The sequence below is a fragment of the Chlorocebus sabaeus genome, chromosome 16 (genome assembly GCF_047675955.1).
Source record: "Chlorocebus sabaeus isolate Y175 chromosome 16, mChlSab1.0.hap1, whole genome shotgun sequence".
Classification (NCBI taxonomy): domain Eukaryota; kingdom Metazoa; phylum Chordata; class Mammalia; order Primates; family Cercopithecidae; genus Chlorocebus; species Chlorocebus sabaeus.
In genome coordinates, this window is record NC_132919.1 from 78,741,025 (window position 1) to 78,766,411 (window position 25,387).

The window sequence follows — 25,387 nt, forward strand, 5'->3', positions numbered from 1 at the left end:
ATGAGAAAGTGAACGCCACAGACGGAAAAAGCTATTTGCACAAAGATGTTCATTGCAGTGGTATTTATAAGAGTAAAAAACAGGCCAGGCGCAGTGGCTCACGCCTGTAATCCCAGCATTCTGGGAGGCTGAGGCAGGCAGATCACAAGGTCAGGAGATTGAGGCCATCCTGGCTAACATGGTGAAAACCCATCTCTACTAAAAATACAAAAAATATTAGCCAGGTGTGGTGGTGGGCACCTGTAGTCCCAGCTACTCGGGAGGCTGAGGCAGGAGAACGACGTGAACCCGGGAGGCAGAGGTTGCAGTAATCGCACCACTGCACTCCAGCCTGGGAGACAGAGCGAGACTCCATCTCAAAAACAAAAAGTAAAAAAGAGCCTAAATGTTCAACAGTGAAAAAATGATGAAATAAAAACAATGGTATATCTGCAAAATAAGCCATAAAAAGTGAGTTTAAGACTATGTTTCAGGCCAGGTGAGGTGGCGAGGTGGCTCACACCTGTAATCCCAGGAAGCCAAGACTGGTGCATTGCTTGAGCTCAGGAGTTTGAGACCAGCCTGGCCAACATGGCAAAATCCCATTTAAAAATACAAAAAAAAAAAAAAAAAAAATTAGCCAGGCATAGTATCACATGCCTGTGGTCCCAGCTACTCGGGAGGCTGAGGTGGCAGGATTGCTTAAGCCTGGGCATGGAGGTTGCAGTGAGCTGAGATTGTGCCACCGTACTCGAGCCTGGGTGATGGAGCAAGACCCTGTCTCAAAGAAAAGAAGGTGTTTTAAACATATGGGATGATAGCAACGATGTTATGCTAAGGAAAAGAAGCAGGACGTGCAGGGCGCCCAAGACCAGGGCATGAGGGAAACGTGTTATTGTGGCTGTAGGGTGTGGGGTATAGATAGATGTGCATATACATATTTGATGGGCTTTGACGTCTCGTATACAGATGTTAGAACTAAGGAAATTACACACGGTCACCATGCGCCATTTGGTTCTCTTCCCTCTACCCTCAGTAAGGGTAGAAACAAAAAGCAGGACATAGAACTGTTTACAAATCCTGATCACAACTTTGTCAAAAAAACACAGAAGAAAGCTGGGAAAAAATACACCAAAGCATGAAGTGTTTGTCTTGGGAGGTAGAAATCCGGTTGGTTGCCTTCTGCACGTTCACATTTTCTACAACAAGCATGCACTGCGTTTAGAATCAGACGATGTATAATTGTAGTTGATTATCACTCAAACCCGATCCCATCACTACTGCCTTTACAGAGCCACGCTGGACGCAGAATGGCCACCTGCCCTGGGGTCTCCGTCCACTTTGCACTGCCCCCACCACGCTCAGCCTCCCACTAGCTCCTCCATCTTGACCTGCAGTCCCAAAGCCCCCGGTCCCTTGCAAAGCACCTGGTGTGGTCCTGGGAGGAGCCCACCCCAGTCCACAGGGACCCTCCCTGCCCAAGACCACAGCCCAGGCCAGCACACAGGGAACATCCACTGGACCAGTACCAGCCTCCAGGATGACTGGCTGGACTTGAAGCCACACATGGCTCTGGGATGAGGTACCTGGGGGTGAGCCCCGGGGATCCCCCGATGGAAGACACTGAATACAGTGTGGGAGGGGACAGCAATGTCCTGAGGTGCCTGTGGCACACCTGGGGCAAGGGAGGGAAGGAGCACAGAGACACACTGGCACACACTTGCACACACAGACATGTCCTCTCACACACATGCACACACTCACGCTCTCACACATGCTCACTCATGGACATGTCCACATATGCACACTCTCATACATGTGCTCTCACACATGCACAGACGTGCATGTGCTGTCACACAGATGCACACACACACGCTCTCACTCATGCTCACTCGTGGACACGTTCGCACATGCACACACTCGCACACACACACGGACACCCTTGCCTGTGTCCACAGTCCTGCTCTGAGCCAGCAGAGCCCACCTGGGTATCCAAGGAGCAGATGACCCTGCCAGTGAGGACGACACCAGGATGCTTGGGAATAGCCCCCAGCTGGGCAGTTGGCAAGGTGTCCCCAGGTGAGGGAGACACGGAGACCAGGGGTGGAGGTGCCTTGGCCAGGCCAGCGATGGGGCAGCGATCCAGGCTCTGTCCTGGGTGCACCCTGGCGGAGCTCTGGGTTGAATATGTCCCATGACTGGTGAGCAAAAGGGACGGCCATCCTGAGAGCTGCATTCTGGGGCCAGGGCAGCCCCGTCAGCCTCCTCCAGCTTCTGGGCACCCCCTCCATTGTCCACAACCCACCCATCCTGGGCTGGACCCTCCTCCCCTGAGCTGGTGCAGGTTCCCTTCCCTGACCCCAACACATCGCCCACCGCCGCAGCCTCCAGCCCCGTCACCAGGCCGGGTGGCCACCGCCCACACCCTATGTCTTCACCAGGCCAGGTGGCCACCCCCCACACCCTACATCTTCACCAGGCCGGGTGGCCACCGCCCACACCCTACGTCTTCACCAGGCTGCCCGGGAGTTTCGCAACCACACACCGCTGAAACCAGCTCCCCATGTGGTCCTGCCCTGGCCCTCCCCGGCCCTATGGGAAACCGAACTCCTTCCCCCACCCACCCATCCCAGCTCCCTGAGGAAACCCAGCCCCTCCGATCCCTTGTCTTCTCTCCACATCCTCTAGCCCCTTGCAGGCCTCCAACCTCCACCCAAGGCACCAGCCCAGGGGGACCCTGCTCACGCCTCCCCGGGGGTCTGTAGAGTCACCCACCATGGCCATTCCTGACCTAGATCACAGCCACTTCTAAAAGCCCTGTCCATGGAGCCCCCAGCCCACCCTGGACTTGACTCCCATGGCAGTGGGCTCATAACAGCCCTGGGTGCCTGGGGTGCCTGGAGCCTGTGCTCCCATGAACTCTGCCCCCCACTGACGCCCGTCCGTGCTCTCTGCTTGTCCAGGGTCCCCTTGGAGGCAGGGCCTGAGGCACAGGGTATTCAGGAACCCCCACTGGAAGGGCCCCCACCACCCAGCCTCAAAATGCCTGGAGCTTCAGTTTCCCCAGTCTTCCTGGAGGGGCATGTCCCTCTGGTCCGGCAGCTCAAGCCCGGAGGAAGGTGAACAGCTGACCCGTGAGGACCGTGATTTTTTTAATGGGAAATAACAAGTGAACCCTCGCGCTGCCATGGGACCGTGGCAGACCAGCCTGGGGCCTCCCGATGGGACAGCACACGGTTCCGTGGATACTCGGTACCCAGACAGGCAAATCCAGACACAGAAAGTGTGCGGGTGGCTGAGGGGAGCGGGATGGGGAGGGACCACTGATGGGTACGGGGCGTCCTTCTGGGCTGATGAGAATGTTCCGGAACTAGAAGCGGTGGTGGTTTCCACACCATGGTGAATGTTCTACAAGCCCCTGAGCTGTTTGCTGTAAGATGGTTATTTTGTGTTGTGGGAATTATACCCTCAATATATTTTTTGTTGTTGTTTCTAGAGACGGAGTCTCGCTCTGTGGCCCAGACTGGAATGCAGAAAGCTCCGCCTCCCGGGTTCACGCCATTCTCCTGCCTCAGCCTCCCGAGTAGCTGGGACGACAGGCGCCACCACCACGCCCGGCTAGTTTTTTGTATTTTTAGTAGAGATGGGCTTTCACTGTGTTAGCCAGGATGGTCTCGATTTCCTGACCTCGTGGTCCGCCCGCCTCAGCCTCCCAAAGTGCTGGGATTACAAGTGTGAGCCACCGCACCCGGCCCCAATACATTTTTTTAAGTGAACAGTTTGACATCCGTGTGTCAATGCTGGGTGGGGACAGGCGCCCCTCCCCATCCTAGCACTCCCCCCCATTCCTAGGGCTCCCTCAACCTAGTGCTCCTCACCCCATCCTAGGGCTCCCCCTGATCCCAATGCTCCCCCCATCCTACTCCTCAGCACCTCCGGCAGCTCACTGCCCATTCCCCCAGACCTCCTTTGTGCTCTGCCACCAGGGATGCCCCTCTGGGAAGCCACCCAGATCCTCCCAGAACAGGGACTATTCCCACAACAGGCTGTCCTGGGTTATGCCCCTATCACAGCCAGACACCCTCCACTGCTCACACTGTGAAGAGCTCATTCCTCATCCAATGTCTCTGGGGACCTGAGACGCCCCCTCGCACTGCCACATGGAAAGGCTGGGCACAAGGGGTGGTCAGCAGGCTGGAAGCGGGCTCTGGCCCCAAAGGCAGACAGACAGGGGCCTCTCTGCCTGGGTGGCCGGCCGGTGGGCCTCAGTGGGGCATCTGAGAACCTCCTGGCACCAGGGTCCCCTTCCCACATCTGGTGATGCAAACGGGATCCCGTGCAGGAAGGAACTGGCGCAACCCTGGCAGGCGTGCCGCTGAGTCAAGGGCAGGCGGTACTGGGGGAGTCAGCATGCCCAGGGGTCAGGCCAGTGTCCCTGGGAAGCCCAGAGTGGTCCCCATTGTCGGTCACGAATACCCCACCTCTCTCAGCGGCAGGCTGAAGTAGCAAGATTCTTGGGGTCCCTGGGGCAGGAGAAGAGAGGAGGGGGCCCTCTGTGCCCCCCTACTGCAGGGCAGATAGAACTTTTTGGCTGGGGATCAGGGTTTCTCTGCGAAGGTTTGCACAAGGGCCCAGACACAGAAGAGTCTGAGAGAAACAGAATTCCCAAGCACAGACACAGTCACTTTTCCAGGTGGAGACACGGAAACCAGGTGTCGGCCAAGCCCCACCTGCACAGAACCCAGGCCCAGGCCACCTGCCTCCCCATTCCCCCGTCCGCCCCCACATCCCCAAGGTGAGGTGGAAAGATACATCCCCCAGAAACGAAAGGACAGACCCGGTGCCTGGGATCAAGCATTAACTTTTCTATGAAGCAAGGCTCCCTGGGGCTGGGGGGTGCCGTGGCCAGGGGCGCGTGCACACACTTGTGGCTCAGACGCATCTGCGGGGCAGCAGCCACCTGAGGCCAGTCCCCCACGCGACCCAGTTCTTCAGAGGCCCGGCCTCCCCCATCTGGCTGGTTATTTGGCCCCATCTCCCCCGAGCCTCCCAGGACAAAGGCTGTGTCCAAAGGACACCTTGACCCCAAAAGCCAGACTTGCCTGGGAGTGATTAAGGAGGGACTTTGATCATAATCCCGAAAGACACTGTCTCAACGCCATCCTCCAGAATACGCCGAAACCCCTGAAATCTAAAATCCCCAAAATCACAATCACCAGAGGGTTGTGTCATGTTAGGCAGAGCTAGGACCCTGAGACTGTCTTTATTTGGAAAGTAAGTGTGCTCAAAGGAGATGCACATGGTGGTCAGGTTGACAAGCATGGCCTTTAATTTGGGTATCAACTCGATCATAGAAGAAGTGAAAACACAAGCAAAAAATACAAATCTCCCCACCAAATTATTCAGTCGCATGAGACTTCCAACCCCTCACAGGCAGTGCTATGTTTGCCTTCAAAAAAACAGCCTTGGGGCCGGGCACGGTGGCTCACACCTGTAATCCCAGCACTTTGGGAGGCTGAGGTGGGTGGATCACTGGAGATCATGGGTTCGAGACCAGCCTGGCCAACATGGTGACACCTCATCTCTACTAAAAATACAAACAAAAATTAGCCGGGTCTGGTGGCACCTGCCTGTAATCCCAGCTACTTGGGAGACTGAGGCAGGAGAATCGTTTGAACCTGGGAGGCGGAGATTGCAGTGAGCCAAGATTGCGCCACCGCACTCCAGCCTGAGCAACAAAGCATGACTCAGTCTCAAAAACAAAAAATAAAAAACAAAAACAATGGGCCGGGCGCAGTGGCTCAAGCCTGTAATCCCAGCACTTTGGGAGGCCGAGACGGGTGGATCACGAGGTCAGGAGATCGAGACCATCCTGGCTAACACGGTGAAACCCCGTCTCTACTAAAACAAATACAAAAAACTAGCCGGGTGAGGTGGCGGGCGCCTGTAGTCCCAGCTACTTGGGAGGCTGAGGCAGGAGAATTGGTGTAAACCCGGGAAGCGGAGCTTGCAGTGAGCTGAGATCTGGCCACTGCACTCCAGCCTGGGTGACAGAGCGAGACTCCGTCTCAAAAAAAAAAAAAAAAAAAAAAAAAAAAAAAAAAAAAAACCCTTTGGCTGGGAGCGGGGGCTCACACCTGTAATCCCAGAGCTTTGGGAGGTGAAGACAGAAGGATCACTTGAGCCCAGGAGTTTGTGACCCACCTGGACAACATAATGAGACCCCGTCCCTACAAAAATTCAAGAATCAGCCAGCAGTGTGACTCCAACCTGTGGTCCCAGCTTGTTGGGAGGCTGAGGCAGGAGGATCGCTTGAGCCCAGGAGGTCAAGGCTGCAGTGAGCCACCATTGCACCACTGCACTCTAGCCTGGGCCACAGAGCAAAACCCTGTCTCAAGAAAACAACAAACCACAACAAAAGTCCTTTGTCAGGGAATTCAACCAGGTCAGCAACCTCAGAAGCAGATGCTGACACCAACGCTCCTTCCTGTTACAAAGCACGTTCGGCGGTGAGCTGAGCTATCCTTGGGGATCTGACCACTGGAGAAGATGGATTCTAATATTTAGTACTAAATCTAACAGAAAACCAGTGCATGCTTCACTTTGCCTAATGGATGGCACCTTCAAAACCGGCTCTGCTGATTTTTTTTTTTGAGACCAAGTCTCAATCTGTCACCCAGGATGGAGTACAGTGGTGCAATTTCAGCTCACTGCAACCTCCGCCTCCCAGGTTCAAGCGATTCTCCCACTGTCTTCCCGAGTAGCGAGGATTACAAACGTCCACCACCACACTTGGCTAATTTTTGTATTTTTGTGGAGACGGGGTTTCACCATGTTGGTCAGGCTGGTCTTGAACTCCCTATCTGAGGTGATCCGCCCACCTCGGCCTCCCAAAGTGCTGGGATTACAGGCATGAGCCACTATGCCCAGCCTCCGTCCCCACTGATTTTTATCAGCTATATATAATTCATGCCCCTGTTGATTAGGAAATTCCAGAGCTTTCCTGGCTTGTTTCTGTATTAACAACTGGGAAAAGTACAGTACCTTATCAACATTTATTTGAAGATTTGGTGGACTTTGTGGAAGAAAATGGATTTCAATAGAGTCCCCAAACCATAATGACAGATTTGGAATTAGGTGTGATCAAGGCTTCTAGCAGTGAATTTGAAGATGTCACCAATAAAGTTTGTCTTTTCTGTTCAGCCCAACGCACTGGGCGGAAAATTCAGGCGAGACAGGAACTTCCGTTTAAAGATGCGTCATTTGCCTGCGTGGGCGTTCCTCCCAGCTGATGACACCCTGGAGCGTTCAGGGAATTAACAGCTGCATTTGCCCTAAGAAGCCGGGGAAGTTACTAACTGGCTCGAAGATACTCATGCCTATGGCAGGATGAGAAAACGCTTTGTGATGCTGTTGCTGCTCCGTCACCAGCACTATTTCCGCCCAATCTGCGGTCTGTGTATGAGGCCCACGCGCAGTGGACCTCCCGTACCCCCAACAACACAGAAGCGTGGCACGGAAGACGGGAGAATCTAATGCGAATACTCATGCGGTGTGGGCCGAATCACAGAATTTCAAAAGGAGCAGTGACGGCTCACGCCTGTAATCCCAGCACTTTGGGAGGCCAAGGCAGGCGGACCACCTGAGATCAGGAGTTCAAGACCATCCTGGCCAACACAGTGAAACCCCGTCTCCACTAAAAATACAAAAATTAACCCAGCATAGTGACAGGGCGCCTGGAATCCCAGCTACTAGGGAGGCTGAGACAGGAGAATCGCCTGAACCCAGGAGGCGGAGGCCGCAGTGAGCCCAGCTGAGATCGCATCACTGCACTCCAGCCTGGGCAACAACAGTGAAACCCCATCTCAAAAAAAAAAAAAGACAAAACAGAGCAGTGCCACGCAGATGATGAAAGTGAGCGTGTTCTCCAAGGACAGCCACAGCCTATGAGAAAAAAAGTAGTGCCTCGTCGAAATGCACAGGCTCGCCATGTGGTCGTGAGAGGCAGCCAGCTCTCAGGAAACGTCTCTGTGCAGCTGCCCGTCACCTGGCCCCGCCACACACGTTTTCATAAATCCAATTTTCTTTTTTTTTTCTTTCTCTTTTTAGTTTTTTCCCACTATTTTTTGTTATTTTCTTTTCTTTTTGAGATGGAGTCTTGCTCTGTCATCCAGGCTGGAGCGCAATGGTGCAATCTTGGCTCACTGCAACCTCCGCCTCCCGGGTTCAAGCAATTCTCCTGCCTCAGCCTCCCAAGTAGCTGGGATTACAGGCGCCCGCCACCACACCTGGCTAATTTTTGTATTTTAGCAGAGCCGGGGTTTCAGCATCTTGGCCAGGGTGGTCTCGAACTCCTGAGCTCAGGTGATCCACCCATGTTGGCCTCCCAAAGTGCTAGGATTACAGGCGTGAACCACTACACCCAGCCTTTCCTACTACTTTATTTTATTTACTTTTTTGAGTCGGAGTCTTGCTCTGTTGCCCAGGCTGGAGTGCAGTGGCTCAATCTTGGCTCACTGCAACCTCTGCCTCCCGCGTTCAAGCAATTCTGTGCCTCAGCCTCCTGAGCAGCTGGGATTACAGGCGCCCGCCACCACACCTGGCTAATTTTTGTATTTTTAGTAGAGGCGGGGTTTCACCATCTTGGCCAGGCTGGTCTTGAACTCCTGACCTTGTGATCTACCTGCCTCGGCCTCCCAAAGTGCTGAGATTGCACGTGTGAGCCACCGCACCCAACCAATTTTTTTTTTTTTTTTTTTTTTTGAGACGGAGTCTCGCTCTGTCGCCCAGGCTGGAGTGCAGTGGCCGGATCTCGGCTCACTACAAGCTCCGCCTCCCGGGTTCACGCCATTCTCCTGCCTCAGCCTCCCGAGTAGCTGGGACTACAGGCACCCACCACCTCGCCCGGCTAGTTTTTTGTATTTTTTAGTAGAGACGGGGTTTCACCGTGTTAGCCAGGATGGTCTCGATCTCCTGACCTCGTGATCCGCCCGTCTCGGCCTCCCAAAGTGCTGGGATTACAGGCTTGAGCCACCGCGCCCGGCTTTTTTTTTTTTTTTGAGATGGAGTCTCGCTCTGCCACCCAGGCTGGAATGCAGTGGCTGGATCTCAGCTCACTGCAAGCTCCGCCTCCTGGGTTTACGCCATTCTCCTGCCTCAGCCTCCGGAGTAGCTGGGACTACAGGCGCCTACCAGGTTGCCCGGCTAGTTTTTTGTATTTTTTTTTTTAGTAGAGACGGGGTTTCACCGGGTTAGCCAGGATGGTCTCAATCTCCTGACCTCGTGATCCGCCCGTCTCGGTCTCCCAAAGTGCTGGGATTACAGGCTTGAGCCACCGCGCCCGGCCTTTATTTTCTTTCTTTTTTTTTTAAATAAGGTCTCACTCTGTCACCCAGGCTGGAGTACAGTGGTGCCATCAGAGCTCACTGTAGCCTCGAACTCCTGGGCTCAAGCGATCCTCTTGCCTCAGCCTCCCAAAGTACTGGGATTACAGGTGTGAGCCCCCCATTTCTTTATGGGCGCAGTTCATCTGCCCGTAACTGTATGCAACCTTAATAGCCTGAGGGTTTCTGCAACAATGTATGTTACTATGGCCTATTGTATTGTGTGAAGTGACTGCTGAAGTTTTTATGTTTTTCAAATAAATCCCCTTTTCAAATGCAAATAAATGTCTTTTTTTTTGAGACACAGTCTCGCTCTGTCACCCAGGCTGGAGTGCAGCGGTATGTTCTCAGCTCACTGCAAGCTGCGCCTCCCGGGTTCACGCCATTCTCCTGCCTCAGCCTCCCGAGTAGCTGGGATTACAGGTGCCTGCCACCACGCCCAGCTAATTTTTTGTATTTTTAATAGAGACGGGGTTTCACTATGTTGGCCAGACTGGTCTCAAACTCCTGACCTGGTGATCCACCCGCCTTGGCCTCTCAAAGTGCTGGGATTACAGGTGTGATAGCCACCACGCCCGGCCTAAATGTCTTTTAAAGAATCTTTTAAATCATTTTTTCCTGAATTCGGTTTTTGGAATTTTGATCTTTTGGGATTTCCACACTCAGAATGATGGCACTTGGGACTGTGTCTTTTGGGATTCAATCAGCTCCTGCTACAGAGAGCCCCAGTCCAGTGGATCCCTCCTCGGCCCTGATCGCCAGGCAGGCAGGAAACTGAAGACCCCTCCCTGAGTCAGAAGCAGGGCCCTGGGCAGGGGTGCGGCAAGACCCCACAGGCCTCCTGACACAGGGGAGGGGGCGGGAGGAGCCTCTAGGACAATGACAGTGTCCCTACAGGCCCTGGACGCAGCATGGTGCCCAGCCCTGAACTGTCCCCACAGTCACTCCCGAGACCAGATAGATGTGGGCACCGTCTGCCACGTGGGATTCTGGGTGGCAGGTGAAGACAGAGCAGGGGCTGTAAGTCACGAGACGCTGCCCCCACCAAGAGAGGGGAGCCCGAGTGTCCACAGGTAAGGACCACAGATAAGCAGGCCGGCCACGGTTACTTTCAGGAGAGGCCACATAAAATGTAAGCTTCCGGGACAAGCCCAGGACATGGCAAGGTCCACAGGCCTGGGCCGGGTCCAGCCAACACTGCAGGCACCGCACCCGCCCATGCACACGCTCGCCTCCCACCCGGGGTCCAGCCAACACTGCAGGCGCCGCACCCGCCCACGCACACGCTCGCCTCCCACCCGGGGTTGCATGTAGTCATAGGGCACACGTGCCCTCCACACACATGCCTGCCCCACACGCTGGCAGCCCCAAGGTGGGCATCCAGCCCTCCCTCAGGGCTGGGACTAGCCCCACTCTCTGCTGCAGGGACCCCCGCATGGTCCCCGGGGGTTACCACCCCAGCATCTCTAAGCCTGACTCTCCTGCCCCTCGACAGCCAACCCTGCAATCAAACATGGGTGCCCAGCCCAGCCCAGGGAGGGAAGCAAGTTCTGCCAGCTGGACACTCACAAGGGATGTCCCCTCTGTTGACGCATGACACAGCCCAGGCCCAGCCTCCATCAGCATGAGATGCCCCAGGGCCCACACCAAGGCTGTTGGGACAGGTACCTGGAATGCCCCTGGTTCCCCAGCAGGCTGATGCCTGACAGCAGAGAAGCTCCCAAGGGGCAGGCAGCTCCAGCTAAGGTCCCACAGCCCCCATCTCTTCACTCCTGGCCTGTCCCTGCTTGACACACACAGTTTCCCAACACCTTGGCCCTCAGTCGCACTCTTCCTGGGGGCCTGCCCTCCTGTGCATCCCGGGCTCCCAGCCCTGACACAGCCCGGCAGCCAGCTGGCCCCCCAGGGACCTGCACAGACTGAGTCTCTCCCTCACTGCCGGCTGGGCAGCAGCAGGGGCTGCCGGGCTCAGGCTTGCCAAGGAGGAAACGGGCAGGTCCACGGCCAGGGCGGCCGAGCGTCGCGGATGCACGCCGGCCGCAGTTATTTTTAGACAGGACTTGCAGGGCTGCCTGTCACAGAAGGAAAAATAAAACAGAGTCTGACACACCAGTTCAGGCTCCAGCAGCAGCTGAGCATCTCACCAGACCCCAGGGCAGAGAGCAGGGTGGGGGCCCAGTCTCCGGAGCCAGGGTCCAAGCAGGATCCGTCCTCCCCGTCATTCATCCCTGGGGCCAGGAGCTGCTTTCAGGGACGCCTGCCTCTGGGCCACAGAGATTCCAGGCAGCTTCCCAGGGAGAGAAGGTGCCCGAGCCTGGCGGTATGCTGGTCAGTGTCTCCACCCAGCTCCCTGGGAAGGAAAGCGGGGGGTGTGCCAGCCCCTGGCGCAAGTGCTCCCGCCTCAGCCCATTTCAGGGTGGGAGCTGCTGGTGCTCAGCCCTGCACAGGGTCACGGCAAGTGAAGCAGCAGCCGCCTGCTCACGGCGCACAGACCTGAGGCCTCGTGTCCAGGACCTGCCCATTGCCCCGAGCCTGGCTCCCACAGGCCAGCTGGCCAGGGCTGCCCGATGCCAGGTACCAACCACCAAGGAAATATCTCCAACAGGCACTCGCCTGAGGAGCTCAGAAGGGCTGGGCAGGCCCTGCAAAGGTTCCTGGCATCTTTCGCCACGGAAAGGCAGACAAGACCACCATGGGCAGCCCCCACAGGCTCACGAGCCCTGGCGTTATAAAAACAGCAGCTGGCGCTGGTGGGAGGGGAAGCTGTGGAGACGCTCGTCCGTGGGGATGGGGGCAAAATGGCACCACCTCCTGAAAGCTCCCTGGACAGTGCCCCACAGCCACACACCAGCACCCCGATCCCTGGGGCCACTATACACACAGTGAAAACCGCAGGGCCCAAAGAGGCCAACGCCACAGGACCCTGCTTATGAGATGGACGCCCAGGCCAGGCACCCAGAGACTGACACAGATCGGTGGCTGCCAGGGCTGGGGGCAGGGGATGCGGAGTGATGCCCTCGGGCACGGGGCTAGCCATGCCATGGCTGCACAGTCTTGGGAATGCAGGAAAGCCCCAAGCTGCTCACTTGACACGGGTGGGTCCTTGGTATGTGAATTACCTCTCAGTAAAGGGGCCCTCACTCCAGCATCCACGATAGCAGCCCACGGGACAGCCCACGAGACAGCCCACGGGACAACCACGGGACAACCACGGGACAGCCCACAACTGAGCATCATCCACAGCGAGCGAGCGAGATCCCCCAACATGCGGCGGGGGAGGGTGCCGGCGAGTGACGGGCCGGGTGGCTGTCCTTGGGGCAGTGGTGGGGGAGGGTGCCAGCGGCCGGCGAGTGATGGGCCGAGTGGCTGTCCTGGGGGCAGCAGCAGGAGCTCTCAGGGACTCTCGGGGGCTGGGTGTGCTGCCACATGGTTAAATCCACTGGGGAGAAGCCCTGGACCCGCACCCCCGAGGCCAGAGCACGCCTGTGTGTGCCGTGGTCACTAGGAAGCCACATGCCTTTTTCCCAGGGGGTTCGAGGAAATTCCACGTGGGCCTCACAGTGGAGCCCAAACCCTAAGCAGGCCCCACCGGCTACAGAATCCGCAGGACCAAGTACAGAGGGAACCCAAGGCCCCTTGTTCAAAGTCACTAAGAAGTCCCAGAAGCGGAACAGAAGCGAAGCCAGAGCGGCCCCAGTGAGCACTAGGCCCTCGTCGGACGGATCCTCACACAGAGGACGGTGTCCCCGGCTCCATCAAGACACAGCCTCAAACCGTGGCCTTGGCACAGAGGCGACTCGGCAGAGCCCTGGTCCTGGACCAGGCTCCCCTGTCCCCCAGCCTGGTTCCCCCAGGCCAGCTGGCCAGGGCTGCCTGACGCCAGGGGCAGGCAGGGGTCTTCCTGGGGACCCTGGCAGGTGGGTGGAGCCAGACTCCTGTCCATCAGCAGCAGGGACCCCACACCCTCCCCGAGGTGAGACGGGGATAGGCTGGCCACGCCCCACCATGAGAGGTGGCCTTGAGCAGCCCTAGCTCAGGACAGCATCCTGGCCCTCACTCCCCCGGGGGCAGGTGGCCCTGGCTGCCCAGACTCGCCCACTGCAGAGGCCCTGCCTGCTCTGGCATGACCACTTCCACTGGCAGGGTCCCTGCAGGAGCAGGAGTCTCCTGACCACAGCCCCCACCCCCAGGCTGGCAATGGGAGCACAGCCTGCGTCCTCCCAGAAACCCCCACGTACCGGGCTCTGGTGTTGCTCCCACGCGGCTTTGACTGTGACTGTAACCTCAGTGACCCCCGGGTGTACCCCAGCCCACCCCAGCCCCACCCAAGGCCCCGGCCCCCTGACCCTAGGCCCCGGTCCCTGCAGAGGGAGGCTGGGGACTTGGCGAGGACGCCGCCTCCAGTGACAGTCCTCAGAGGTGCCTGGGAACTGGCTCCGGCCCCGTCCGCTGCCCTCATTTCCTCTGCCGGCTTCCTCTGCGGGGGGCGGGGAGGCCAAGGCCGCCGGTCCCGCTGGCGCTTGTTCCTCTGTGAAAGGCAGGGCCAGGCCCAGAGGGGCCCAGACGCCACAGCCCTCCTGTTACTGTGGCCTGTTGAGGGGACAGGGGTCTCCCCACCATAGACACGGGCTCCTGGGCCCCTGGATCTGTGCCACCACAGACAGGACCGCAGGCCGTAGGCCCCACGGCAGGTGCTTTGCATCAGGCTCTCACCCAGGAGTGGTCAAGTGGGCCTCCCGTCAGCCTTGCCCTGGGGTGCACAGAAGGGTCAGGTGGCCCTCGAGAAAAACCCACCCTGGAAGAACCCTGTAGCCGGAGACAGAAGGCCAGTGACAGCAGGAACAGTGTGGTCCCAGGCTCGCCACCACACCACATCCGAGTAGACACGGGGGCGCGCCGTGGACCCTCTGCCTCCCCCGTGGACTGAGGAGGAGGCAGAGGAGCCACGCAGCTGTGGCCCTGGCCTGCTTCCTCCTCACACCCAGCCAAGCGCCCTGGCGGGTTCTGAGGCTGGGGGCCAGCACGTACCCTCATTTTCTTCCAAGGATTAACTCTTCCTAGGACGCAGTCAGAGTCTCCTCATGTCTTGAGGCAGCTGTGCTCACCCCTCAGACCCAAGGGGACCCCCAGATGCGTGTCTGGGACCACTGGCTGCTGGCCCAGACGGCAAGGAATGGATGTGCTCACAGTTCTGGAGGGTGGAGGAGGAGAGCACGGTGTGGGCAGGGCCGCTCCCTCCGAGGCGCTGGCGGGATCCTTCCTGCCTCTCCGGCATAGCCGCCCCAGGTGCTCCTGGGCTTGGCTTTGCTCCAGCCTCTGCACGTGGCCTCCTTCCCCCGTGCGCGCCACTCCTCCCCTTTTTATCAGGCCCCAGTCATTGGATTCAGGACCCACCCCACTCCAGGCCGACCTCATCTTAACTTGATTACAGCTGCAAAGACCCTAGTTCCAAATAAGGCCCCATTCTGAGGTACTGGGCGGGCATGGCTTTGGGGTGACATATTCCACTCGGCAGATGCCTCCAGGGGCACAGGCGGGAGCACAGTTCCCAGGTGGCTGGGGTGGTGGGTGAGTGCAGAGAGGACGTGAACGGTCACTAGCCCTGGAGCTGCCGTGACGGCACCCGGGTTCTCTCAGGAGCCTCCTGGAACATGGGTGCTGCCGGACCCCGTTAAAGAGGTGAAACAGACACAGAGAAGTTATGACACCTGTCCATGGTCACACAGCAGGGCCCAGCTCAGGACACCAGCCCACGGCAGAACTCTCCCGTGAGGCAGGGTCAGGGTTGGGAGCCGGGGAGGCAGCGGCCATGGTGGGGAGTCGATGCATCCCGAACATGCAGGGCGGCATAAGGCAGACCTTCCAGCATGTTCCACACAACACAACAGCTGCCAGCCCACCCCAGCCGGCTCTGGGGCACTCGGGCCCACAGGGTGGCCACCACAGGGGCAGGTGCTGGGTCTGAACCCCCAGCAGGGGCTGCTCCCTCTGGCACACCCAGGGCCCAGGCTGGTCCTTTGGGTCACTGCACCGCCCCGTGGAGGGAAGCGCACAGCCTGGCTTCCTGGAGAATGTGCCGGAATGAGGGAAATGGTCTCCCTGACCCATTCCTGGGAGTCTGGGGGCCTCACACCCACCCTCCCCGAGTGCCTGCACTCACGCTGGCAGGTGGGAGCCAGACCCACGCCCAGGGCCCATGGCCTGCCTGTGACCGCTTCCCAAGGCCGCTATCCACACAACCTTCCCGGGGACCCTCTCCAGGAACCCACCTCGGCCTGCACACCCGAAGCCTAAGGGTCTCGGTGGGAGACCTGAGAGGAAGTGGGGGGATGGGCCCAACCCACGGGCACAGCTTCCCCTGGGGCATCCTCTGAGACCCCAGGGGGCGAGAGGAGGACAGGTAACTCCTCCAAGGGCAGGTGCTTGCTGCCTGAGCCTGAGCAGTCTGGGAGGCTGCAGCAGCAGCTGCCTTCAACCAGACCCCACACATGGCGCCCGGGCAGTGTCAGCGGTGGGGCACCTTCCAAGGGGAGGACTCCCAGGGACCACCCAGGGACCACCCAGGCCCGTGGCCTCCTGCTCAGCCCCTTGAGCCCCTGAGTCCAGCCCTGCCCCTGCCACTAAGGCCACGCCTGGCCTGGGGTTCACTGCCTCCTCTGCCCTCTTCCCATCAACACCATCTCCCTGAGGCCCAGCCTGCCCAGCCCTGTGCCAGGGATCCAGTTCACATGAATGCTGAGAGCAAGCACCACTGCCAGGCACAGGTACTTCTCCCAGGAACCCCTCATGGTGCCTGGTTCAGGTCAGACACAGGGAGGGACCTTGGGCAGGAGACAGGGCGTGAGCCGACGGACAGGGGAGAGGCGGGGGTGTGGGGGTGGCGAATCCAGGCTGCCACGTGTTCCGAGAACTTCCACAAGCTCCAAGCCCTGCCCACTGGTCAACAGTGACACCTCTGCATCGGGGTCAGCCATGACAGGCCCTGCCCAGGTACCCATCCTTGCCTCAGGGCACCACTGCTGTCCCTTCGGACCTGCCCATCACAGCCATTCCCACCTTATAGATGATGAAACGGGCATGGAGAGCCAGTCACAGAAGGGCCCGTCAGCAAACCGGAGGCAGCCCCAGGGCAAACTCCTGCTCCTAACTGTGCAGAGCATTCGACCCCCGCCTCAGGCTGAGCGCGCCTCTCCGGAAGACGGAGCAAGGCGGCGTCCCCAGGCCCACTCCCAGCCTAGGACAGCTCCAGGCCCCAGGGCTCAGGACGAGTAGAAATCACGGCGCTCTGAGGCCACACCAGGGAAGGTGAAGGCTGGGGAGGGTGAGTAACAAGGTCAGCCCCCTCCCTTGGGGCACTCAGGTAGAAGGGGTGACCTCCGCTCGCTCAAGGGCATGCCACCCCCCCCTCCTGCCAGCCTGGACCCGGTCGTCCTGCCCATGTGCTACCTCCATCACCCTGCCTTCCCTGGCCGCCATGCCCACCCCAGAGCGAGGTTTCATCTGTGCAGAGTGGATTTCAGAGAGGCTGGGTGAGTAGCCCAAGGCCACATAGCACAGAGGCTGGAGGGCTGCAGCTGCCAAGAAATCCCCCAGGGTCACTCACCCACGCTCCTGAGTGCCAGGGAGATGGGGGAAGAGCTGGGCTCCAGAGGAGGCGGCTCTTCCTGGTGCTCGAGCAGGCTCCTGGGCCGGGTGCCCCCCTGCCCTGCCCACATCTGCCCGGCTCAGAAGAAGGTCGGGGCCCAAGCAGCCCACAGTCTGTGCCCACAGCCTCTACTCTAGCTCAGGCCCTGCACTCTCAGGCATCTTTGCCCCCTGTACCACCACAACTGCCATCACCTCTATGGAGACTGGCACCAGCTCCTGTGATGAACAAGGAGCTGGCCCAGCAGCAGGGCGGGGCCTGGTGACTGAGGTGAGACCCCCGTGCCCAGGTGCTGGCACTGCCCCAGATGCTGAATGACACACAAGTCAACTGTCAGAGCCACAAGCGTGGGCCCCTCCCCTCTGGGTGCCCCCGACAGACACAAGCAGCCTCAGAAGGAACCAACTCGCTCCAGTTCGGGGATAGCAAGGAGCCAGCCGTGTGCTGCAGGAAGCTTGGGCTCTGGGGGTCTCTGTCCCAGCACCACGACCTCCAGCACAGAGCCAAGTGCTCACCAAGCACTAAGCCCACCTGGGCCTGCCACAGGTACTGTCAGCACATGTTATAGACGGGAAAACCAAGGTTCACAGAGGCAAGGCCAGGCGGAGGGACTGCAGCGCCAGGCAGCCAGGCTTGGAAGACTGGGCTAAGTTTAGTGGGAGGGCACGGGATGCCCCTCTCCTCCCTAACCCCCTCAAGGGGGCTGCTGCAGAGCCTAGACCCAGCCCCTTAATCCGAAGGAGGGTACTCTTCCCCACCAGCACCAGCACCTCGGGCAGCCCCTCCTGGCAGGTGGGCCCTGGAGCCCAGCAGGTGCCTGCAGCTCTGGCCCAGCATCTTGCAGAGGAGAGACACCCCTTGTCTCCAACAACTTCTCCTCTAAGTCATTAAATGGACACATTAGAATTACTCAGATCACAGCTGTTTACCCAGGGAAGGGCAGAGCCAGTGCTACTCAAAGGCAGGGGAAAGGGCTTCTCATGGCGAAGGGCAAGGCCGGGCCCCAAGGCAGGGTGTGGGCTGAGGGTCCCCTCTGTTCTGGGGGCAGAAAGGACCAAGCACTATGGGCCACGCCTGGCATGCAGATGCTATGAGGACCTGCCCCAAGCCTCCTCCACCCCCTGCCCTCAGGCCGGGGAGACATCACAGCTGTTGTAGGGGCTGCTGGGCTCTGGGCCTTCACCTGCCCACCACACAGGGACTTCTGAGCCCCAGGAGTCACTAAAGGAAGTCATTTCTGAGCAAGTGACACCCACAGCCCTAAGCCCAGCAGACAGACCTCCCACCAGCTCCGTTCCTCCGAGAAGCAAATGCCTTCAGACCAAGATCTGCCCGGGGGACCCCCGTGTATCCCTGCCAGACTGCATGCCCTGGGCCCTGCTCCAGGGAAGGAGACACAGGAGATCGCGTCACATGCAAACACGCTTTGTTTGGGCTGGCTCAGCCTGGTGCCAGAGCCCCAGTGACGTGTGGGTGGGACTTGGCCCTGGGGCCATGGATGGCACAGGGCGGGGCGGGGGGAGGTTATCTCCCACTCAGGCCAAGCAGGGGCCAGATCTGAAGAAGCAGAGGTTAGAAAGCCCACCGCTTCCTGGTGACGGATGGGGCTTCCAGCTGCCCCCAGCCCCCTCTGCCTATCCCAGCTGTCCACCGCAGCCAGGAGGCCAGGCAGCCATGGGTAATCGTGCCCTGCCTGGTGCACTGGCCACACAGGGTAAGAGGCCTGGCCTCAGGTCCCCTGCAGCCAGCTTGACAGCGTCACCTCGGGCCCCCACTGTCAGGGGGTCTGGGCATCCACCAAGCCTCTCTCTTCTGAGCCTCTGCCCACTGGGCTCTGTCATGTGGACTGGCCCCTGCTCCCCCCACATCCCCCGCCCGCTGCTGGTGGCTGGGCAGGGCTCTGAGAACCGCTCCCAGCCTGGGAAGAAGCCTCCCACGCCAGGGCCCCGGACCCAGGAGAGGCCATGGCAAGCCTGAACCCCATCTGGCTGACACCCTCCACATCCCCAAGGGCCCTTAGTCTGAGACCAACTCTCCTGGATACCTGGGGCATGCGCAGGCCCTCTGTGCCCCAGTTACCTGTGCCCGGGAGGCAGCCACGGAGTCACGACCACGCGGGGGACGCCAGCCCACAGGAGGAGGCCGGTTTGTGCTGGGGCCCAAGGCCTGCCCCTCCGAGATCTGGGGCCGCCGGGGGTCCGGCTGCTTCTGCGACTGGGCTCGGGGCGGGGAAAGGGTTAATTTCCATGCAAACCGGGAGCTGGGGGGCGGGGGGGGGGGGAGCCCAACGGCATCACGTCCACAGCGGAGGGAGGCAGCGGCGCGCAGGCCGGGCCGCCAGGGACTCACCGGGGTCGAAGTGCGAGCTGAAGGCGAAGCTGGGGTTGAAGAAGGACGACGACATGGCCGGGCCAGCGGCCGGCGGGCATCCCGGGCGGGCGCTGCACTCAGGACGCCCGCGGCCCCGGCCCGCGCCGCCGCATCACCCAGCGGCCGCCGCAGGTGCGGAGCGCGCCGGCCCCCGCGCCCCGCGCCCCCCGCCGCAGCCGCAGCGCCCGCACCGGTGGGGGCGGCGGCGACAGACGAGGCGCTCCGCCCGGCCCTGGCGCCGCGGGGCTCCGCTGGTGCAGTCCGAAAACGCGGGCGGGAGCGCGCGCGGAGCGGAGCGGGAGAGGGGGGGCTCCTCCGCGGCCCGGGTGGCATGGGGGGGCAGGGACAGGGGGACACGGAGCGGGAGACGGAGGGGAGCATGGAGTGGGGGACACGGAGGGGGGACACAGAAGTGGGCATGGAGGGGGGACACAGAAAGGGGCATGGAGGAGGGACACGGAGGGGGGACACGGAGGGGAGGCATGGGGGGACGGGGGGCGTACACGGAGGGGGGATGTCACGGAGCGGGGGGATGGGCCGGAGCAGGGAGCACGGAGGCCTGGGACTGAGAGGGGCACGGAGGCTGGTGGGTGGGAAACGGAAGTCATGAGTGGTAAGTCGTGAGTGGGTACGGAGGGAATGCCGGCGTGGGGGAGGGGGTGCTCCTAGGTGGGAAGGTTCAGGGAGACAGGTGGGGGAACCCGGGAGCACACCCAGGGCGGGACTTGGTGCTCAGGGGCCCTCCCCTCACTTGGACGTTTGGAGGCAGCTAGTGTCCGTCCCCCCGCCCCATGCGCTTCGGGTGGCACCTGTGCTGGTGGAGTGGGGGGCCTGGCTTTGCACACAGGCCTGCTCCTATTCCAGGCTGCCACAGCCATGAAGGAGGAACCTGGCTGAGTCTCCACCTGCCCTGGACTGTGCCATGTGCTTAGTGCAGCAAATTGGCCTGGGCACACAGGGGCCATCCCTTCCCTTATGTTTCTCCCAGCATCCCCCGTCCCTGCCCCAAAGCCCCACCTTGCAGGGTTGGGGCGGGGCAGGTTCAACTCAGCCCGCCCCTGTGGGAGCGGAGAGAATGAAGGTGCAGTGGAGGCTGGTCCCCGGTGGCTCATGCCTGTAATCCCAGCATTTGGGGAGGCCAGGGCAGGCAGATGGCTTGTGCTCAGGAGTTCCAGACCAGCCTGGGCAACACAGCAAGACCTTTTCTCTACAAAAACTAGAAAAATGAGCCAGGTATGGTAGCGCTCACCTGTAGTGCCAGCTACTTGGGAGGCTGAGGTGGAAGGATCACTTGAGCCTGGGAGTTAGAGGCTGCAGTGAGCCAAGATGGCACCACTGCACTCCAGCCCAGGTGACAACGAAAACTTGTCTCAAAAAAAGTGTCCTGGAGACTCGCAGTTGAGTTTGATGCACCCTCATCCACTCATTCACTCACTCACTCATTCTGGGACCAGAAGGCTAAGCCCCTTGGTAGGGCCCAGCTGGGGTTGGGGCCTGTGGAGCAGGTGAGAGGAGCCCACTCCAAGAGGGCTTTTAGGACTTTAGGGAGAGAAAGGAGCCTGTTCCCGGCAGAGGGGCCTGCAGAGACCAGGACAGGATGTTTTGGTCACGGGGCAGATGGAGGCCAGGACCCACCCTTCTTTTCCTAAGGGGGTCCCTCATGTAGGAAGTTTCCTCCCAACAGGCAAAGCAAGGGGCCTCCACCCTGTGCCCTCGGACCTTAAGGAACCCTGGCTGTAGGAGACCAGACACCAACTACACCTGGGGAGAAGGAGACAGGGCACCCAGAGCCTTCTTCCCGGCCCTGACCGCGTGGCCAGCCGAGGCTGTAAGGGGCATTGCCCTAGGCTGCCGTTGCAGGTGAAGGAGCCATGTGGGTAGAGTGGCTGATGGGGGCCTTGCATGCAGAAGGCACTCAGAGGCCCTGGGCCACCTCGTTCAGTCTGTGCCTTCAGGGAGCCCAGAGGGCCGGGAGGATCAGTGCCCACCCCGCGGCAGGGATGGTTGGTGCCAGCAGGCTGTGACGCTGGAGTGCTCCAGTGTGAGGGACAGAGGGTATGGCATACCCTCATGAGTCTCCACTCTGAGTCCCCTGTCAGGGCCTACCCTCCCCAGCCCAGGAAGGAATGCCCTCCTCTGCCCAGCCTGGAAGGTGCCCTGGACACTTGGACCTAGGCATGGAGAGGTGGCCAGTGGCCCTGGGTGGTTGCTGGTTGGCATGTTGGGGAGAGTTTCTGTCCAGAACTTCTGTGCCCACAGTGGCCCTGCCTTGACAGCCTGGGCAGCAGAGTGAGACCTTGTCTCAAAATAATAATAATAAATAATAGTAATAATAATTGATAAAATTAAATTAAGGCCGGGCGCGGTGGCTCAAGCCTGTAATCCCAGCACTTTGGGAGGCCGAGATGGGTGGATCACGAGGTCAGGAGATCGAGACCATCCTGGCTAACACGGTGAAACCCCATCTCTACTAAAAAAAAAAATACAAAAAAATTAGCCGGGCGTGGTGGCAGGCGCCTGTAGTCCCTGCTACTCGGGAGGCTGAGGCAGGAGAATGGCGTGAACCCAGGAGGCGGAGCTTGCAGTGAGCCCAGATAGTGCCACTGCACTCCAGCCTGGGCGACAGAGCACGACTCCGCCTCAAAAAAAAAAAAAAAATTAAATTAAAATATTGTGGCCGGGCACGGTGGCTCATGCCTGTAATCCCACCACTTTGGGAGGCCGAGGCAGGTGGATCACGAGGTCAGGAGATCGAGACCATCCTGGCTAACACGGTGAAACCCCGTCTCTACTGGAGTGGCCAGAGACAGCTTGCTGTGACCAAGAGCTGGTTCCTCTGAGGTTTGCCTGTGAACACACACTTGTACACTTGTGGCTGGGCCACAGCTCAGGGGCTTCATGCTGTGGATCTTCTTGGGGGTCCAGGAAGGACAGGGGAGGAGCTGCCCCTGGGCTCCAGGCCAGCACTCCCACCCCATGTGACCAGAGCGACACCCCTTCTCCAGGGTGCACGGGGCCCTCTGAGATTTCGCTGGAACCAGGAGTTCAGATGCTTCCACTAACCGTGACCTTAGTGGGGCTCCCCAGGTGCTGGCTTTTGCCCACACTGGGACAGGACCTGTGAGCACCTCTAGGTAAGAGGTCCCTGAAGACATACCTGTCCCCTATCCCCTGGCCTGGGGGAAGGCATGATCTCCACCCCCGGGACTCTCTGGCGCGCAAGAGGAGCTGACCGAGGAGCCCAGCCTGGCTGGGAGAGTGTCCGTGCAGAGGCATTTCCCGTCCAACAGGAAAAAGGCCAGGAGGCCCGGCGGGAAGCCCAGGTGTGGTGGAAAAGAGGGGGCAGGGGCAGGAGAGGCCTGGGGGTCTGGGGATTGGAGACCAGAGTGAGGCATGCACCCCCGGAGCAAAGTTTAGGGGGCACCCAAAAACTCAGCAGTTACGCCCACCCACAGACAAACCATCAACAGAATGTGATCTGTCCACACAATGCAACGGTACTGGTCTGTACACAGGACCGACGCTCTGACCACACTGTAACACGGATGACGCATGCTACAACATGGGTGACACATGAAGATACCATGCTCAGTGGAAGACATAAAAGGCCAGAGTGTGCGATTCCACTTGTATGAAACGTCTGGAACAGACAAATCCATGGGACAGAGGACAGGTGGAGGGCCACAGCCGGGGGAGGGGCACGTGGGGGCATCTTCCTGAGGGGAGGAAACTGTCCTGAATTAGCTAGAGGTGATGGCTGCCCACCCTGGTGAAGATGCTGAAACACTAAGCCATGCCCTTTGAAGTGGTGAACCTCATGGCCTGTGATTTATATCTCAATAAAGTTGTTAAAAACAGTAATCAAGGTAGCCAAGATTTAAATACAACGTTTTGTTTTGTTTTGTTTTGAGACGGAGTCTCGTTCTGTCACCCAGGCTGGAGTGCAGTGGCACGATGTCGGCTCACTGCAAGCTCCGCCTCCCGGGTTCACGCTATTCTTCTGCCTCAGCCTCCCGAGTAGCTGGGACTACAGGCACCCGCCACCGCGCCCGGCTAATTTTTTTGTGTTTTTAGTAGAGACGAGGTTTCACCATGTTAGCCAGGATGGTCTCGATCTCCTGACCTCGTGATCCGTCCACCTTAGTGTCCCAAAGTGCTGGCATTACAGGCATGAACCACTGTGCCCGGTCACAATGTTTTTTAATTTTATCAATTATTATTATTATTATTTTGAGACAGGGTCTCACTCTGCCACCCAGGCTGGAGTGCAGTGGTAAAAACTCTGCCTCCTGGGTTTAAGTGATCCTCCCGCTTCAGCCTCCCGAGTAGCTGGGAGAACAGGCCCCTGACACCATGCCTGGATAATTTTTGTATTTTTTGTGGAGATAGGGTTTTACCGTGTTGCCCAAGCTGGTCTCAAACTCCTGAGCTCAGCTGATCCACCCGCCTGGGCCTCCCGAAGTGCTGGGATTACAGGCATTAGCCACTGTGCCTGGCCTTAATTTTATTTTTGAGATGGGGTCTCACTCTGTTGCCCAGGCCGGGCTCCAAATCTTGGGCCTAATGATCCTCCCACCTTGGCCTCCACAGTAGCTGGGATTGCAGGCATGAGCCACCGCACCCAGCTTAATACAACAAGATTAATTTTAGAAATCTATGACAAGCAGCTGGGCGCGGTGGCTCACACCTGTAATCCCAGCACTTTGGGAGGCCAAGGTGGGCAGATCACGAGGTCAGGACTTCGAGACCAGCCTGGCCAACATGGTGAAACCCCATCTCTAACAAAAATTCAAAAATTAACCAGGTGTGGTGGCGGGCACCTGTAATCCTGGCTACTAGGGAGGCTGAGGCAGGAGAACTGCTTGAAACCAGAAAGTGGAACTTGCAAACTTGCAGTGAGCCAAGATCAAGCCATTGCACTCCAGCCTGGACGAAAAAGTGAAACTCTGTCTCAAAAAAAAAAAAAAAAAAAAAAAAAGGAAAAGAAATCCACGACAAGCACAATATCCCAGTTTTGAATAAAGGTAAGAGCCGTTTTGGAGCTGGCAGCCCAGAAAGGGTAGTCCTGTTGTCCTGGCATAGGGGCCTCGGGAGCCCCTGAGCCTGCGGACAACCGTCTATGTCCCCCTCCCAGGTCTTCCCGGCCTGGGGGAACAGTGAAGATCACTTCCTAGGCATTCGGGGCCTTCCCTGCTTTCCACAGGGTCCTCACTGCCTGGGGGTGGATCCGTAAAGGTCCTCTTCTACAGACTGAGACCTGGAGGCTCCGGAAGGGGTCAGCGTGAGGAGTGGGCCTGGGGCAGGGGGAGGACAGGTGGGAAGGAGAGCAAGAAACAGAGAGCAAGGCAGGGCTCTGGGGAGGGGCTGCGGGAGTGTCCCAGGCCTGTCAGAAAAAAAAAAAAAAGGACCACACGGGGGGCTTCAAACCACAGAACGGGATCCTCTCAGCTCTGGAGGCCAGAAGTCTGGGGTGGAGGTGTGGGCGGGGTCGCTCCTTCCAGAGGCTCCAGGGGAGGGTCCTTGCTGCCTCTTCCAGCTGCTGGTGGCCATAGGCATTCCTGGGCCTGTGGCTGCAGGGCCCTAACCTCTGCCTGCGCCATCACATAGTCGTGTGTGTGTGTACATGTGTGTCTATGTGTGCATGTATGTCTGTGCATATGTGTAGATGTGTGTGTCTGTTGGTGTGTGTGTGCATACATGTAGGTGTGTGTTGGCATGTATGTGTGCATGTGTGTGCATGTGTGTAGTTGTGTGCACATGTGCATATATGTAGGTGTGTGTTGGTTTGTGTGTGCATGTGTGTAGGCATGTGTGTCTGTGTGTTGGTGTGTGTGCATGTCTGTGCATATGTGTAGGTGTGTCTGTGTGTTGGTATGTATGCATGTGTGCATGTGTGTGTTGGTTTGTGTGTCTGCATATGTGTAGGTACGTGTGTCTCTGTTGTCTGTGTGTGTGCATGTGTGTGTGCATATGTGTAGGTATGTCTGTTAGTGTCTGCACGTGTGTGCAT

General features: G+C 58.9%; 1 protein-coding gene and 1 long non-coding RNA gene across 8 annotated transcripts in view; one reads left to right on the forward strand and one right to left on the reverse strand.

The window, feature by feature from the left end:
• AATK (apoptosis associated tyrosine kinase) overlaps nucleotides 1-19,678 on the reverse strand; it is a 47,505-nt gene extending 27,827 nt beyond the window's left edge. For 2 of the 5 annotated variants that reach the window (XM_037993195.2, XM_037993196.2), the window contains exon 1: nucleotides 19,357-19,516. In XM_037993195.2, coding sequence (XP_037849123.2) covers nucleotides 19,357-19,411 — 55 coding nt within the window. In that variant the 5' untranslated portion in view covers nucleotides 19,412-19,516. Of the gene's footprint in view, nucleotides 1-13,600; nucleotides 13,688-19,086 lie in introns of those variants that run through there. The other 3 variants (XM_008013208.3, XM_073005479.1, XM_008013209.3) reach the window with 3 other exon arrangements.
• A 240-nt stretch (nucleotides 19,679-19,918) lies between these two features.
• Nucleotides 19,919-23,331, forward strand: LOC103243707 (uncharacterized). Of its 3 annotated transcripts, none has more exons than XR_012088949.1 (3): nucleotides 19,919-22,218; nucleotides 22,383-22,700; nucleotides 22,893-23,331. It is a non-coding gene; the product is annotated as an uncharacterized lncRNA (long non-coding RNA). The 3 variants fall into 3 exon arrangements; XR_501193.3 differs by having other exon boundaries at nucleotides 19,919-21,237; XR_012088948.1 differs by having other exon boundaries at nucleotides 19,919-20,610; nucleotides 21,062-22,700.
• Nucleotides 23,332-25,387: the final 2,056 nt, after the last annotated feature.